At 45.9% G+C, this 17968-nt stretch overlaps 1 protein-coding gene across 1 annotated transcript in view; it reads right to left on the reverse strand.

Moving 5' to 3' along the window:
• Positions 1–204: 204 nt before the first annotated feature.
• LOC137332272 (calcium/calmodulin-dependent protein kinase type II subunit alpha) overlaps positions 205–17968 on the reverse strand; it is a 203414-nt gene continuing 185650 nt past the window's right edge. Inside the window, exons 14-18 of the mRNA XM_067995978.1 lie at positions 11048–11096; positions 8334–8409; positions 3826–3920; positions 1481–1709; positions 205–647 (exon numbers count right to left, since the gene is read on the reverse strand). Coding sequence (XP_067852079.1) covers positions 644–647; positions 1481–1709; positions 3826–3920; positions 8334–8409; positions 11048–11096 — 453 coding nt within the window. The 3' untranslated portion in view covers positions 205–643. The remainder of the gene's footprint in view (positions 648–1480; positions 1710–3825; positions 3921–8333; positions 8410–11047; positions 11097–17968) is intronic.

The raw sequence follows: 17968 nt of genomic DNA on the forward strand, positions 1-17968 counted from the left end.
ATCGTCACGTAATTTCGGAGGCTTGAGCTGCCAGTCAGTGTCGGCATGCAAAGGGTTAAGCTTTCATTAACCCCCCCTCGAGGGCCCTGTTGCTATATCGACCCAATCCTAAACGGACTGGGGCTTTCTGCCATCCTGTAGTTCGTAACGCTTTCCTTCAGTACATAGCCGCCATGATCGGACTGTCTACAATTTTATTCCCAGCTCCCACTTCCCCCATCAAGTTCATGTTGAGATCACAAAAAAAAATGCCGTCGTCTGTTTCCTTGTGCGCCCAGTAATATATCAGAAAACATGCATATTAGCCAAGTTTTATAAAGTCAGCACTTACTGTCACGATTTCAATACACCTACACTGTAAACGGATTGGAATTAAAGTTATCGTTGTAAACATGCCATAACGACAGATATTGCCTTTTAGGATACAAAAAATAAACGATGGTTGGTTATGAATTTCATCACTCTCCCTGCGACACGGGGGGTTGTGAGCAGAGGAACTGGTGGTCCAGCTCGGCAGTGATTCCACCAAGCGTACCACCCTCTCTCAGGAGGTGTGGGTCCAGCGGTGAGGTGACAGAAGACACATCTTGCTAGCAGTGCAAGTCAGTCATGGATAGCAGCAGGAGACTGGAGGGAAGGGGTTTCAGCTGCAGAGAGAGAGAGGGAGACGGAAGAGAATGAGGTCAAAGGACGAAGAAAGAACTTGCATTTTTATATAATGCCTTTCATGCCCCGGGACGTCCCGATGCGATTCGCAGCCAATTAAGTACTTTCGAAACGTGCTCACTGTTGTGAGGCAGAGAAACGTGGCAGCCAATCTTGTGCGCAGCAAGATCCCACCAACATCAGTGAGATGCATAGCAAGGTTACCTGTTTTTTTAGGTGCATGTTGAGGGATAAATATTTGCCCAGGACACCGGGGAGAACTCCCCTTGCTCTTCTTCTAATGGTGCGGTGGGATCTTTTGCGTCCACCTGAGGGGAAAGACGGGGGCCTCCATTTAACGTCTCATCCGAAAGACGGCACCTCCAACGGTGCAGCGCTCCCTCGGTACTGGCCCTGGGAGCGTCAGCCTGGGTTATGGGGCTTAAGTGCCTGGAGTAGGATTCGAACCCACAATTTACTAACTGAGAGGCGAGAGAGTGTCACCCACTGAGCCAGGGCTGGGAGTAAGGATGAGGAACGCTGGAAACGTACAGCGGGTCTGGGGGAGGGAAAGGGGAGGTTTTGAGTGCAGACCCCATCAGAATCCCTTTGTAGGAATGCACAAAATGAAGGCGGCCCCTCGGCCCGTCCACTGAGGAGTTTGGTGGGGGTTGGAGAATGAGGGGGAAGTTCTCATTCAAATTTGATCCCTCTTTACCCCCCACTCCAAATCGCCCCAGTGTCCCCCCCCCCCCCCACCCCCCCCCCCCCAGCTCTTAATCCCAGGTTGTCCCCCTGGGCCCCCCCGTCACCAAACCCCGGCCTTAACCCTTACTTGGCCAGTGCGGACGATGACCCGGATCGGTGGAAGTGGACGATTTGCCATTTGCCGTCCCGACGGTGCCAGATGCGGGTCTCCTCGGACTGGGCTGTGCGAGGGATCCCGTTGCCGTCTATGTACTGCGTGATGCGTATATACGCGATGCAGGCCGCCTCTTCTCCAATCAGGTGGATGTGCGGATTCAGGATGGTGGTGTGGACTGGTTTATTGTTCTTGGACCACACTAGAAACACACGCAGACACACACACACACACAAAAAAAAAATGTTTTAAAAGCATGAATTGCAAAGGATTTCCAAACACAACACAAGGAAAAAAATTACACTGTGAGAGCATCACATGGCACTGAGCTAGAGAATAGCAACAACAACTTGCATTTAAATAAGAAAGAAAGATTTGCATTTATATAGCGCCTTTCACGACCTCAGGACGTCCCAAAGCGCTTTACAGCCAATGAAGTACTTTTGAAGTGCAGTCACCATTGTAGTGTAGGAAACGCAGCAGCCAATTCGCGCACAGCAAGATCCCACGAACTTCAATGTGATAATGACCAGAGAATTTGTTTTTGTTGGTTGAGGGTGAGTATTGGCCAGGACACCGGGGAGAACTCCCCAGCTCTTCTTCGAAATAGTGGCCGTGGGATCTTTTGCGTCCACCTGAGAGGGCAGACGGGGCCTCGGTTTAACGTCTCATCCGAAAGACGGCACCTCCGACGGTGCAGCACTCCCTCAGTGCTGGCACCGCGGTGGAGTGCAGTCCGTTTTTTTGATTACGCCCCTATGAAGCGCCTCGGGATGGTTTTCTAGGTTAAAGGCTCCAAGAGTCCTCGGAAGAGGCCTAGAAAGTCGCTCAGTTGTGTCAGACCCTTCACTACACAGACTATGGCGGTTCAAGAAGAAGGCCCTTCTCAAGGGGCAACTGGGGATGGGCAATAAATGCCGGCCTTGACAGTGACGCCCACATCCCGAGACTGAATAAAAAAAGATAAATGCAAGTTGTCGTTACTGGGCACAGAGGTCATGGAACTACAGTGTTCCTAAGGTGCCCACTTAGTCTCTCCTGGCCGGCCTCCCATCTTCCACCCTCCGTAAATTTGAGCTCATCCAAAACCCTGCTGCCCCGTATCCTAACTCGCACCAAGTCCCGTTCACCCATCACCCCCTGTGCTCGCTGACCTACATTGGCTCCCAGTCCGGCAACACCTCAATTTCAAAATTCTCATGCTCGTGTTCAAATCCCTCCATGGCCTCGCCCTCGCCCCCTCCCTATCTCTGTAACCTCCTCCAGCCCTACAACCCTCCGAGATCTCTGCGCTCCTCCAATTCCGGCCTCTTGTGCATCCCCGATTTCCTTCACCCCACCATTGGCGGCCGTGCCTTCAGCTGCCTGGGCCCTAAACTCTGGAATTCCCTCCCTAAACCTCTCCGCCTCTGTCTCTTCCTTTAACATGCTCGTTAAAACCTACCTCCACCTGTCCTAATATCTCCTTGTGTGGCTCGGTGTCAAATTTTGTTTGATAATCGCTCCTGTGAAGCGTCTTGGGATGTTTTACTACGTTAATGACGCTATATAAATGCAAGTTGTTGTTGTTATGTGGGGGGTGACTATCAAGTTGTTCTGGGGGCCAACGTACAAGCTTTGCTCTAGGCTCAATAGGCCTTTCATCTTTCATTGACATTTATAGCCTGAGTATCACTCCAGTCTGTTTGGAATGGGCCAAAGTAGGGGGGGTCGCATTATAAGGAAAATATAAGTCCTGGCCATCCCTGACTGGTGCCCCCCAACACTGGCCATCTCTGCCCCCCCGTCCCAGTTCACCTATATCTCCCCCAATCCCGTGCCCCTGTCCCACGAGCTGGACAATTGCCCGTGGCACGGCCAACTGGTAGCGGCCTTTACTGACTGCTGACCTTCTAATCCTGGCACCCCGGTGACCCACGGACGATGCACGCGCCAGCGACACCGCATCCTTCGCGTACAGGCGTGCGTCACGCCCGTGTCAGTGTGCGCATTAACGGTCATTACCGCCGGGGATCAACTCCCGCACCTTTCGCTGGAACAACCGCTGGAAGAATTCCCTCCCCAGCTCAGAGGAACTGGCGCCCACCCTCGGGCCGCAACTGAGACCCGGCTAAGATCAACTTAGACAGGACAGAGCAGGGCTTGAGCAGGTATGTAAGGTCTCAGCATCAGACCAGGTCAGGGATTCACTCACTCGGTTATCATTAGTTAAAAGCTTTTACTCTATTTACTGGCCTCAAACTTAATCGTTGAAATGCAGTGACCGTTAATCTAACTTGGATTGTGTCTCTCAGTCCTCAGCAGATACGCTTCCTTACAATTCTCAAAGTAGAATCGATGAAAATCGAGTCCCTCCACCAGGTTCCCCAGCGCCTCGGGTTCGAAGGCAGTGACCCCTGGGTCACACATCTTCCTGAAAGACCAAGAAATCAAAATGGTGAAGGTCACGTCTCTGAGCAAAGGGAAACTCAGAAAATACACAGCAGGCCAGCCAACATCTGTAAGAGAGAAGAGGTTAACGTTTCGAGGGGGGGGAGTGGTGGTGGTGGTGGTGGGACAGCACTTCATCACTTCTGACATGAAACGTCAGCGGAAGGATGGATGGAGGGATAGATTGGGGAATGGATGGAGGGAGGGTGGAATAGAGGGATAGATTGGGGAATGGATGGAGGGAGGGTGAATAGAGAGATAGATTGGGGAATGGATGAAGGGAGGGTGGAATGGAGGGATAGATTGGGGAATGGATGGAGGGAGGGTGGAATGTTTGAGGGATAGATTGGGAATGGATGAAGGGAGGGTGAATAGAGCGATAGATTGGGGAATAGATGGAGGGAGGGTGAATAGAGGGATAAATTGGGGAATGGATGGAGGGAGGGTGGAATAGAGAGATAGATTGGAGAATGGATGGAGGGAGGGTGAATAGAGGGATAAATTGGGGAATGGATGGAGGGAGGGTGGAATAGAGAGATAGATTGGGGAATGGATGGAGGGAGGGTGGAATAGAGGGATAGATTGGGGAATGGATGGAGGGAGGGTGGAATGGAGAGATAGATTGGGGAATGGATGGAGGGAGGGTGGAATGGAGAGATAAATTGGGGAATGGATGGAGGGAGGGTGGAATAGAGGGATAGATTGGGGAATGGATGGAGGGAGGGTGGAATAGAGGGATAGATTGGGGAATGGATGGAGGGAGGGTGGAATGGAGAGATAGATTGGGGAATGGATGGAGGGAGGGTGGAATGGAGGGATAGATTGGGGAATGGATGGAGGGAGGGTGGAATGGAGAGATAGATTGGGGAATGGATGGAGGGAGGGTGGAATGGAGAGATAGATTGGGGAATGGATGGAGGGAGGGTGGAATGGAGAGATAGATTGGGGAATGGATGGAGGGAGGGTGGAATGGAGGGATAGATTGGGGAATGGATGGAGGGAGGGTGGAATGGAGGGATAGATTGGGGAATGGATGGAGGGAGGGTGGAATGGAGGGATAGATTGGGGAATGGATGGAGGGGGGTGAATGGAGGGATAGATTGGGGAATGGATGGAGGGAGGGTGGAATGGAGGGATAGATTGGGAGTGGATGGAGGGGGGTGGAATGGAGGGATAGATTGGGGAATGGATGGAGGGAGGGTGGAATGGAGGGATAGATTGGGAGTGGATGGAGGGGGGTGAATGGAGGGATAGATTGGGGAATGGATGGAGGGAGGGTGGAATGGAGGGATAGATTGGGAGTGGATGGAGGGGGGTGGAATGGAGGGATAGATTGGGGAATGGATGGAGGGAGGGTGGAATGGAGGGATAGATTGGGGAATGGATGGAGGGAGGGTGGAATGGAGGGATAGATTGGGGAATGGATGGAGGGAGGGTGGAATGGAGGGATAGATTGGGGAATGGATGGAGGGAGGGTGGAATGTTTGAGGGATGGATGCATTCAGGGAGCATAAAGGAAGGAATCACTGTAATACAGAGAAATGTTATTGGGACAAAGGATCAGGATAAAGAAACAGTTTGGGTAGAGATAAGGAATAATAAGGGGAAGAAAACACTCGTGGGCGTAGTATATAGGCCTCCTAATAGTTGCAACTCTGCTGGAAGAAGTATTAATCAGGAAATAGTCGGGGCATGTAATAAGGGAACAGCTATAATTATGGGGGATTTTAACTATCATATTAACTGGACAAATCAAATTGGGCAGGGCAGCCTTGTGGAAGAGTTTATTGAGTGTATTAGGGATGGATTTCTTGAGCAGTATGTAACTGATCCTACAAGGGGGCAAGCAACCTTGGACCTGGTCCTGTGTAATGAGCCAGGATTAATTAATAATGTCCTAGTTAAGGATCCCCTTGGAATGAGTGACCACAACATGGTTGAATTCCATATCCAATTAGAGGGTGAGAAGGTTGGTTCTCAAACAAGCGTACTGAGCTTGAATAAAGGAGACTATGATGGTATGAGAGCGGAATTGATTAAAGTGGACTGGGAAAATAGATTAAAGGGTAAGACGGTACATGAGCAGTGGTGTTCATTCAAGGAGTTATTTGACAACTTTCAAAAAAACATTCCATTGAGGAAAAAAGGGTGTAAAAGAAATGACAGCCATCCGTGGCTAAGTAAAGAAATTAAGGACAGTATCTGACTAAAAACAAGGACATATAAGGTAGCCAAACTTAGTGGGAGGATAGAAAATTGGGAAGTCTTCAAAGGACAGCAAAAAGTAACGAAAGGATTGATTAAGAAAGGGAAGATAGATTATGAAAATAAATTAGCAAACAATATAAAAACAGATAGCAAGAGTTTCTACAGTTATATACAAAGAAAAAGGGTGGCTAAGGCAAACGTAGGTCCCTTAGAGGATGAGACCGGGAAATTAATGGTGGGAAACATGGAGATGGAAAAAATGCTGAACAAATATTTTGTTTCAGTCTTTACGGTAGAGGACACTAAGAATATCCCAACACTGGACAAACAGGGGGCTCTAGGGGGGGAGGAGCTAAATACAATTAAAATCACTAAGGAATTGGTACTCAGTAAATTAATGGGACTCAAGGTGGATAAATCCCCTGGACCTGATGGCTTACATCCGAAGGTCTTGAGGGAAGTGGCAGTAGGGATTGTGGATGCTTTGGTAATAATTTTCCAAAATTCTCTGGACTCGGCAAAGGTCCCGGCAGATTGGAAAACTGCTAATGTAACACCCTTATTTAAAAAGGGTAGTAGGCAGAAGGCTGGAAATTATAGGCCAGTTAGCCTAACATCTGTGGTGGGTAAAATTTTGGAGTCTATTATTAAGGAGACAGTTGGGGAACATTTGGATAAACATAATTTAATAGGACAAAGTCAGCATGGCTTTACGAAGGGGAAGTCATGTCTGACAAATTTGCTTGAGTTCTTTGAGGACATAACGTACAGGGTGGATAAAGGGGAACCAGTGGACGTAGTGTATTTGGACTTCCAGAAGGCATTCGACAAGGTGCCACATAAAAGATTATTGCTCAAGATAAAGAATCACTGGATTGGGGGTAATATTCTGGCATGGGTGGAGGATTGGTTATCTAACAGGAAGCAGAGAGTTGGGATAAATGGTTCATTCTCGGACTGGCAACCAGTAGCCAGTGGTGTTCCGCAGGGGTCGGTGCTGGGTCCCCAACTCTTTACAATCTATATTAACGATTTGGAGGAGGGGACCGAGTGTAACATATCAAAGTTTGCAGATGATACAAAGATGGGAGGGAAAGTAGAGAGTGAGGAGGACATAAAAAACCTACAAGGGGATATAGACAGGCTGGGTGAGTGGGCGGAGATTTGGCAGATGCAATACAATATTGGAAAATGTGAGGTTATGCACTTTGGCAGGAAAAATTAGAGAGCAAGTTATTATCTTAATGGCGAGAAACTGGAAAGTACTGCAGTACAAAGGGATCTGGGGGTCCTAGTGCAAGAAGATCAAAAAGTTAGTATGCAGGTGCAGCAGGTGATCAAGAAGGCCAACGGAATGTTGGCGTTTATTGCTAGGGGGATAGAATATAAAAACAGGGTGGTATTGCTGCAGTTATATATGGTATTGGTGAGACCGCACCTGGAATACTGCATACAGTTTTGGTGTCCACACTTAAGAAAAGACATACTTGCTCTCGAGGCAGTACAAAGAAGGTTCACTCGGTTAATCCCGGGGATGAGGGGGTGGACATATGAGGAGAGGTTGAGTAGATTGGGACTCTACTCATTGGAGTTCAGAAGAATGAGAGGCGATCTTATTGAAACATATAAGATTGTGAAGGGGCTTGATCGGGTGGATGCGGTAAGGATGTTCCCAACGATGGGTGAAACTAGAACGAGGGGGGCATAATCTTAGAATAAGGGGCTGCTCTTTCAAAACTGAGATGAGGAGAAACTTCTTCACTCAGAGGGTAGTAGGTCTGTGGAATTTGCTGCCCCAGGAAGCTGTGGAAGCTACATTATTAAATAAATTTAAAACAGAAATAGACAGTTTCCTAGAAGTAAAGGGAATTAGGGGTTACGGGGAGCGGGCAGGAAATTGGACATGAATTTAGATTTGAGGTTAGGATCTTTCTTATGTTCTTAATGGAATGAGAAATTGAAGGAGAAAAGAATGGAGGGAGGGAGAGTTGGATGGAGGTAGGTAAGGAGGGATGTATGGAGGGAAGGAAGGGGAGTGATGAATGGAGAGAGTGTTGGATGGAATGAAGCAGGGAGGGATGAATGAATGGAAGGATCTGGAACACCAGTTTCACACCCGGGCAACTCGGTGAAAATCTCCCTCATGGAATCCATTTGTAGCATCTCAATAGTTTGGGGAAGAACTCACGTGTACGCCTCGAAATCTCCATTGCTAATCGCTTCAATCAGCTGCTCCGTGGCTTTGATAATCTCCTGTTTACGCACTGGAAGTAGCACAGAAAGAGAACGGCTGTAAAGTTTCTTCATTTCCAACACATTTTTAAAGATGCACATTCTATGTGATGCTCAACAGAGTTGCAGGGAGTGAGTCTTAGAGTCTGCCCATCTATCCATCCATTCCTTGCATCTCCATCCAAAGCTCCCTATATTTCTCCATCAATATATCCCTACCTCCATCTCTCCCTCCATCCATCCACTCCTTCCTCCATCTCTCCATTCATCTCTCTCCATCCATTCTTCCCACCATCTCTTTCCATCCATTTCTCACACTTTCTTACACACACACGCATGCATGCACACATGCACAGACATGCACACACGCACTCACACATGCACACACATGTGCACACGTGATAAACCATGGACAGAGGATCAGTTGTATACAGTAGGGCTTCACATTTCATACTCTGGCTGAGGTTTAACACAAAACAGCATCTAATTGGATTGTTAGGTTTCTCATTCCTAGATCCTGGATTCACAAATCATAAAAGTGTGAAGTGAATTCTATGCTTCTCACTTTCTCCCAGCACTTCCCTTTGTTTCGTTCACTACGAAAAGGCAATTTTTATAAGCAGAATGAGTCTCTGATGAATTGAAACCTCTGTACTTATACATGCCTGGAGTGAGCTAGTGAGCCATGGGAATAATAATTGCCCCTAATTATGGTTTATGGAGTACTGGAGTTCATTTGTGGGGGGCATTACTTTTTCCTGTCTCCTTCAAAAGACGGAAATATCACGTTGTCAAACAAGTGCACCAAGCTAAAGTTTGAATTTATATTCACAGAAACACTGAGACATGGCGAGAAACTGGCAATCCAGTACTTAGAGAACAATTCAGATAGAATCATTCCACAAGGGATTAAAAGTCTGCTCTTGGAACATATTTCTGAAACATTTTGATAATCAGCAGGAGTTGTAGAGTAAACAATGTTTCATAGACCTTTCTTGGTGGAATTCAAAATGTGAGTGTCGCAATTATTTGTTGATCCATGGAGTTCAGATCGCCCATCAAAACCCTTTGTCACCTCTAGACTCGACTAGTCCAATGCTCTCCTGGCCGGCCTCCAATCTTCCACTCTCCGTAAACCTGAGCTCATCCAAAACTCTGCTGCCCCGTATCCTAACTCGCACCAAGTCCCGTTCACCCATCGGCCCCTGTGCTCACTGACCTACATCGGCTCCCGGTCTGGCAACACCTCGATTTAAAAAAATTCTCATCCTTGTTTTCAAATCCCTCCATGGCCTCGCCCCTCCCTATCTCTGTAACCTCCTCCAGCCCTACAACCCTCCGAGATCTCTGCACTCCTCCAATTCTGGCTTCTTGCGCATCCCCGATTTTAATCGCTCCACCATTGGCGGCCGTGCCTTCAGCTTCCTAGGCCCTAAGCTCTGGAATTCCCTCCCTAAACCTCTCCGCCTCTCTCTCCTTTAAGATGCTCCTTAAAACCTACCTCTTTGACCAAGTCTTTGGTCACCTGTCCGAATATCGTCTTAGGTGGCTTGGTGTTAAATTGTGTCTGATAATCGCTCCTGTGAAGCGTTTTACTACGTTAAAGGCGCTATATAAATGCAAATTGTTGTTGTTGAACAATCTGTGTGGTGAATTATGTCATGGGAATTCTTTCATGTTACAGCCAAATCTTGCGGCATCTTGTGAGGTGGGATTTCTGTGCTCCTACAAACATCTCCCTTTATAGGGTTCAGGATTCAAAGAAATTCAATTTGTCTGTCTGTCAATCTGTAAGCGTTCCATTTAAACCGTTCTAACCATCGAACAATTTTCCTTTCCATTAACGCATTTCTGAACGAGAGCACAGATACAAAGAGAAACCACCTCAATTAACGTGCCGATGAGTGTGGTCACTTACCGCCAAAGGAGAGATAGTGGCTAAAGTGCTTCTTTTTGAAGGAAAGAAAAGAAAGGAAGCCTTGCATTTATATAGCGCCTTTCACAACCTCAGGACGTTTCAAAGCACTTTACAGCCAGTGAAGCTCTTTTGAAGTGTAACCACTGTTGTGATAGGAACATAGGAGCCCTCGAGCCTGTTCCGCCATTCAATCAGATCAAGGCTGATCTGTATCTTTACACCATCTACCCACCTTGGTTCTGGAACCCTTAATACCCTTACCTAACGATGGCATCCAATTTGCGCTCAGCAACAATGTGATAATGACCAGACAATCTGTTTTAGGTGTTGACTGATGGATAAATGTTGGCCCAGGACACCGAGGAGAACTCCCCGGCTTTAATTCAGATAGTGGTCCTGGGATCTTTTACGTCCGCCTGGGAGGGCAGACGGGGCCTCGTTTCCACATCTCATCCGAAAGACGGCAACGCCGACAATGCAGCACTCCCTCAGTACTGCACTAGAGTGTCAGCCTAGATTATATGCTCAAGTCTCTGGAGTGGGGCTTATACCCACGACATTCTGACTCGGAGGCGAGAGTGCTGCCCACTGAGCCCGGCTGACCCAAAATGGAATGAATCTATCGTACCCCTGTAAAATGAGATGGCATAAAATACAAAGATTGCCCTATTTTTGCCCTAATATTTTCACTCTGCAGTAATACTAGGTTGGCCATCACTGTGGAATCATTCCTCTTTCTCTCTGCTCCTTACCTTTTGTATCCTCATCTTCAATTGTGGTATTGGTACTCTCCGAGGATTCCTAGACAAAAGGATAGAACTGTCACATTAAGAAGTAACCATGGCAACATGTGCAATCTACCCCCGCAATCCAAAACTCTCAATGCCACAGAACAAGCTAGGAGCAGAAATCAGTGTGAGAGCAATGTCACAGTGAATGGAAATCACCATGAAAAGGGTCTTATTTTGCAAATAATCATCCACTTTCACAGTAAATGTCAGGGGCACCCGTACTGAAGTACTGTGATGTTGTGCAGCCAATTCTAAAGGAATTGGTTTTGCAATGTAGTGAAATAATTTAACAGCACTGCAAGGATGTGCATGCAATCAAAACTGCAAATGTAATCATCAATGTACATGTAATCGTCAATGTACATGTAATCATCAAAGTACATGTAATCACCAATGTACATGTAATTGTCAATGTATATGTAATCGTCAATGTACATGTAATCACCAATGTATATGTAATCGTCAATGTATATGTAATCACCAATGAATATGTAATCGTCAATGTATATGTAATCGTCAATGTACATAAAATCATCAATGTATATGTAATCACCAATGTATATGTAATCACCAATGTATATGTAATTGTCAATGTACATGTAATCGTCAATATATATGTAATCACCAATGTATATGTAATCATCAAGTACATATAATCGTCAATGTATATGTAATCACCAATGTATATGTAATCGTCAAGTACATATAATCACCAATGTATATGTAATCGTCAATGTATATGTAATCACCAATGTATATGTAATCGTCAAGTACATATAATCACCAATGTATATGTAATCGTCAATGTATATGTAATCACCAATGTATATGTAATCACCAATGTATATGTAATTGACAATGTATATGTAATCACCAATGTATATGTAATCGTCAATGTATATGTAATCACCAATGTATATGTAATCGTCAAGTACATATAATCACCAATGTATATGTAATCGTCAATGTATATGTAATCACCAATGTATATGTAATCACCAATGTATATGTAATCGTCAAGTACATATAATCACCAATGTATATGTAATCGTCAATGTATATGTAATCACCAATGTATATGTAATTGACAATGTATATGTAATCACCAATGTATATGTAATCGTCAATGTATATGTAATCACCAATGTATATGTAATCACCAATGTATATGTAATCGTCAAGTACATATAATCACCAATGTATATGTAATCGTCAATATATATGTAATCACCAATGTACATGTAATCGTCAATATAGATGTACTTGTCAATGTACATGTAATCACCAATGTACATGTAATCACCAATGTACATGTAATCATCAATGTACATGTTAATCACCAATGAAGATGCAATCAAAAAAGATATAGAGACATTTAATATCGAAAGGAGGGAGGTAATTTGTGAACTAATCAAACTTAGAGAGGATTAAACCCCTGGTCCGGATGGATTGCATCCACGAATATTAAAAGAAGTTAGGGAAGAGATAGCAGAGGCACTATTACATATATTGACAGCTGAGAGGAGCCGAGCCGAGCGGAGGGAGCGTCCGATAAAAGGCGGGATTTCAGAGCGCTGAGAACAGCTGAGAGGAGCCGAGCCGAGCGGAGCTGCGACCGATAAAAGGCGGGATTTCAGAGCGCTGAGAACAGCTGAGAGGAGCCGAGCCGAGCGGAGGGAGCGTCCGATAAAAGGCGGGATTTCAGAGCGCTGAGAACAGCTGAGAGGAGCCGAGCGGAGCTGCGACCGAGTTCGAAGTGACGTCAGGAATCAGATCGGGACGCGACACAGGGGAGGCACCTGATTGGTGAGTAGTTTCAGGTGAGTATTTCTACTTATCGACAGTAACTAAAGTAAAAAGAAAGGGAAGGTCTGCAGGTCTTATAGGAAGTAGCGTTTATTTTTTAGTCAATCAAGGTCCCTAGTGTAGTTAACATTCTCTAAATTGAGAACAATTTAAAGGAGTAAACTCCTTAAAGGGAGTGGTAAGTAGTTTTTCTTTCCTTTTTTTTTCTCTTGACATTGCAGTTGTTGTTAAGCTAACTTAAGGGTTAAGTCATGGCAGGAGATCCCAGGGCCGTGTCATGTTCCTCTTGTGGGATGTGGGAATTCAGGGCTCCTTCCTGTATCCCTGATTCCTTCACCTGCGGGAAGTGTGTCCAGCTGCAGCTATTGTTTGACCGCTTGACGGCTCTGGAGCTGCGGATGGACTCACTTTGGAGCATCCGCGATGCTGAGAAAGTCGTGGATAGCACGTTCAGTGAGTTGGTCACACCGCAGATAAAAATTACTGAGGGAGATAGTGAATGGGTGACCAACAGACAGAGGAAGAGTAGGAAGGCAGTGCAGGGGTCCCCTGCGGTCATCTCCCTCCAAAACAGGTATACCGTTTTGGATACTGTTGGGGGAGATGGCTCACCAGGGGAAGGTGGCAGTGGCCAGGTTCATGGCACCGTGGCTGGCTCTGCTGCACAGGAGGGCAGGAAAAAGAGTGGCAGAGCTATAGTGATAGGGGACTCGATTGTAAGGGGAATAGACAGGCGTTTCTGCGGACGCAACCGAGACTCCAGGATGGTATGTTGCCTCCCTGGTGCAAGGGTCAAGGATGTCTCGGAGCGGCTGCAGGACATTCTGGAGGGGGAGGGTGAACAGCCAGTTGTCGTGGTGCATATAGGCACCAACGATATAGGTAAAAAACAGGATGAGGTCCTACAAGCTGAATTTAGGGAGTTAGGAGTTAAACTAAAGAGTAGGACCTCAAAGGTAGTAATCTCAGGATTGCTACCAGTGCCACGGGTTAGTCAGAGTAGGAATGACAGGATAGCTAAGATGTATACGTGGCTTGAGAGATGGTGCAAGAGGGAGGGATTCAAATTCCTGGGCCATTGGAACCGGTTCTGGGGGAGGTGGGACCAGTACAAATTGGACGGTCTGCATCTGGGCAGGACTGGAACCAATGTCCTAGGGGGAGTGTTTGCCATGTGCTGTTGGGGAGGGTTTAAACTAATGTGGCAGGGGGATGGGAACCGATGCAGGAAGTCAGTGGGAAATAAAGTGGTGACAGAAACAAAAGGCAGTAAGGGAGAGTGTACAGAACATGACCGGACAGATGGTCTGAGAAAGCAGGGCAAAGACCAAGGGAAGTCTAGATTAAACTGCATTTATTTCAATGCAAGAAGTCTGATGGGCAAGGCAGATGAACTCAGGGCATGGATGGGTACATGGGACTGGGATGTTATAGCTATTACTGAAACATGGCTAAGGGAGGGGCAGGACTGGCAGCTCAATGTTCCAGGGTACAGATGCTATAGGAAAGATAGAGCAGGAGGTAAGAGAGGAGGGGGAGTTGCGTTCTTGATTAGGGAGAACATCACGGCAGTAGTGAGAGGGGATATATCCGAGGGTTCGCCCACTGAGTCTATATGGGTAGAACTGAAAAATAAGAAGGGAGAGATCACTTTGATAGGATTGTACTACAGACCCCCAAATAGTCAACGGGAAATTGAGGAGCAAATATGTAAGGAGATTACAGACAGCTGCAAGAAAAATAGGGTGGTAATAGTAGGGGACTTTAACTTTCCCAACATTGACTGGGACAGCCATAGCATTAGGGGCTTGGATGGAGAGAAATTTGTTGAGTGTATTCAGGAGGAATTTCTCATTCAGTATGTGGATGGCCCGACTAGAGAGGGGGCAAAACTTGACCTCCTCTTGGGAAATAAGGAAGGGCAGGTGACAGAAGTGTTAGTGAGGGATCACTTTGGGACCAGTGATCATAATTCCATTAGTTTTAAGATAGCTATGGAGAAGGATAGGTCTGGCCCAAAAGTTAAAATTCTAAATTGGGGAAAGGCCAATTTTGATGGTATTAGACAGGAACTTTCAGAAGTTGATTGGGAGAGTCTGTTGGCAGGCAAAGGGACGTCTGGTAAGTGGGAGGCTTTCAAAAGTGTGTTAACCAGGGTTCAGGGTAAGCACATTCCTTATAAAGTGAAGGGCAAGGCTGGTAGAAGTAGGGAACCTTGGATGACTCGGGAGATTGAGGCACTAGTCAAAAAGAAGAAGGAGGCATATGACATGCATAGGCAGCTGGGATCAAGTGGATCCCTTGAAGAGTATAGAGATTGCCGGAGTAGAGTTAAGAGAGAAATCAGGAGGGCAAAAAGGGGATATGAGATTGCTTTGGCAGATCAGGCAAAGGTGAATCCAAAGAGCTTCTACAAATACATAAAGGGCAAAAGGGTAACTAGGGAGAGAGTAGGGCCTCTTAAGGATCAACAAGGTCATCTATGTGCGGAACCACAAGAGATGGGTGAGATCCTGAATGAATATTTCACATCGGTATTTACGGTTGAGAAAGGCATGGATGTTAGGGAACTTGGGGAAATAAATAGTGATGTCTTGAGGAGTGTACATATTACAGAGAGGGAGGTGCTGGAAGTCTTAACGCGCATCAAGGTAGATAAATCTCCGGGACCTGATGAAATGTATCCCAGGACGTTATGGGAGGTTAGGGAGGAAATTGCGGGTCCCCTAGCAGAGATATTTGAATCATCCACCGCTACAGGTGAGGTGCCTGAAGATTGGAGGGTAGCAAATGTTGTGCCTTTGTTTAAGAAGGGCGGCAGGGAAAAGCCTGGGAACTACAGACCAGTGAGCCTGACATCTGTAGTGGGGAAGTTGTTAGAGGGTATTCTGAGGGACAGGATCTACAGGCATTTGGAGAGGCAGGGACTAATTAGGAACAGTCAGCATGGTTTTGTGAGAGGAAAATCATGTCTCACGAATTTGATTGAGTTTTTTGAAGAGGTAACCAAGAAGATAGATGAGGGCTGTGCAGTAGACGTGGTCTACATGGACTTCAGCAAAGCATTTGACAAGGTACCGCATGGTAGGTTGTTACATAAGGTTAAATCTCATGGGATCCAAGGTGAGGTAGCCAATTGGATACAAAATTGGCTTGACGACAGAAGACAGAGGGTGGTTGTAGAGGGTTGTTTTTCAAACTGGATGCCTGTGTCCAGCGGTGTGCCTCAGGGATCGGTGCTGGGTCCGCTGTTATTTGTTATTTATATTAATGATTTGGATGAGAATTTAGGAGGCATGGTTAGTAAGTTTGCAGATGACACCAAGATTGGTGGCATTGTGGACAGTGAAGAAGGTTATCTAGGATTGCAACGGGATCTTGATAAATTGGGCCAGTGGGCCGATGAATGGCAGATGGAGTTTAATTTAGATAAATGTGAGGTGATGCATTTTGGTAGATCGAATCGGGCCAGGACCTACTCCGTTAATGGTAGGGCGTTGGGGAGAGTTATAGAACAAAGAGATCTGGGAGTACAGATTCATAGCTCCTTGAAAGTGGAGTCACAGGTGGATAGGGTGGTGAAGAAGGCATTCGGCATGCTTGGTTTCATTGGTCAGAACATTGAATGCAGGAGTTGGGATGTCTTGTTGAAGTTGTACAGGGCATTGGTGAGGCCACACTTGGAGTACTGTGTACAGTTCTGGTCACCCTATTATAGAAAGGATATTATTAAACTAGAAAGAGTGCAGAAAAGATTTACTAGGATGCTACCGGGACTTGATGGTTTGACTTACAGGGAGAGGTTAGACAGACTGGGACTTTTTTCCCTGGAGAGTAGGAGGTTAAGGGGTGATCTTATAGAAGTCTATAAAATAATGAGGGGCATAGATAAGGTAGATAGTCAAAATCTTTTCCCAAAGGTAGGGGAGTCTATAACGAGGGGGCACAGATTTAAGGTGAGAGGGGAGAGATACAAAAGGGTCCAGAGGGGCAATTTTTTCACTCAAAGGGTGGTGAGTGTCTGGAACGAGCTGCCAGAGGCAGTAGTAGAGGCGGGTACAATTTTGTCTTTTAAAAAGCATTTGGACAGTTACATGGGTAAGATGGGTATCGAGGGATATGGGCCAAGTGCAGGCAATTGGGACTAGCTTAGTGGTATAAACTGGGCGACATGGACATGTTGGGCCGAAGGGCCTGTTTCCATGTTGTAACTTCTATGATTCTATGATTCTATGATATATAAAAATTCATTAGAAAATGGAATAGTGCCAGAGGACTGACGGACAGCTAATGTGATTCCCATTTTTAAAAAGGGAGATAGAATAAGTCCAGGGAACTATAGACCAATTAGCTTAACGTCGGTGGTAGGAAAGATAATGGAATCTTTACTCAAAGATGTAATAGAAAAACATCCAGAAACCAAAAATATAATAAAGAATAGTCAGCACGGATTTCAGAAGGGGAAGGTCATGCTTGATCAAACATAGTGAATTTTTTGAAGAAGTAACAAAAAGGGTAGACAAGGGTAATGTAGTAGATGTAATATATTTGGATTTTCAAAAAGTCTTCGATAAGTTACCACATTGTCAACTCATGACTAAGGTCAGAGCATGTGGAGTCAGGGGACAGGTAGCGGAATGGACAGCAAGCTGGCTACAAAACAGAAAACAGAGAGTAGGGGTTAAGGGTAGTTACTCAAACTGGTAAAAGGTGGGAAGTGGTGTTCCACAGGGATCGGTGCTGGGACCACTGTTGTTCACAATTTACATCAACGATTTGGACTCAGGAATCGGAAGTACAATTTCAAAATTTGGGAGACAACACTAAATTGGGGGGTGTGGTTAATACAAAAGTAGAATGTGTCAAAATGAAAGAGGACATTAATAAACTTGCAGAATGGGCGTGTAATTGGCAAATGAATTTCAATATAGATAAGTGTGAGGTGGTACATTTTGGTATGAAGAATAAGGAGGCCACACACTGCTTGGATAATAAGAGTCTAAATGGGATAGAGGAGCAGAGGGATCTGGGGGAACAGATACACAAATCACTAAAAGTAGCGACGCAGGTTAATAA

This window comes from Heptranchias perlo, chromosome 14 (genome assembly GCF_035084215.1).
Source record: "Heptranchias perlo isolate sHepPer1 chromosome 14, sHepPer1.hap1, whole genome shotgun sequence".
NCBI lineage: Eukaryota > Metazoa > Chordata > Chondrichthyes > Hexanchiformes > Hexanchidae > Heptranchias > Heptranchias perlo.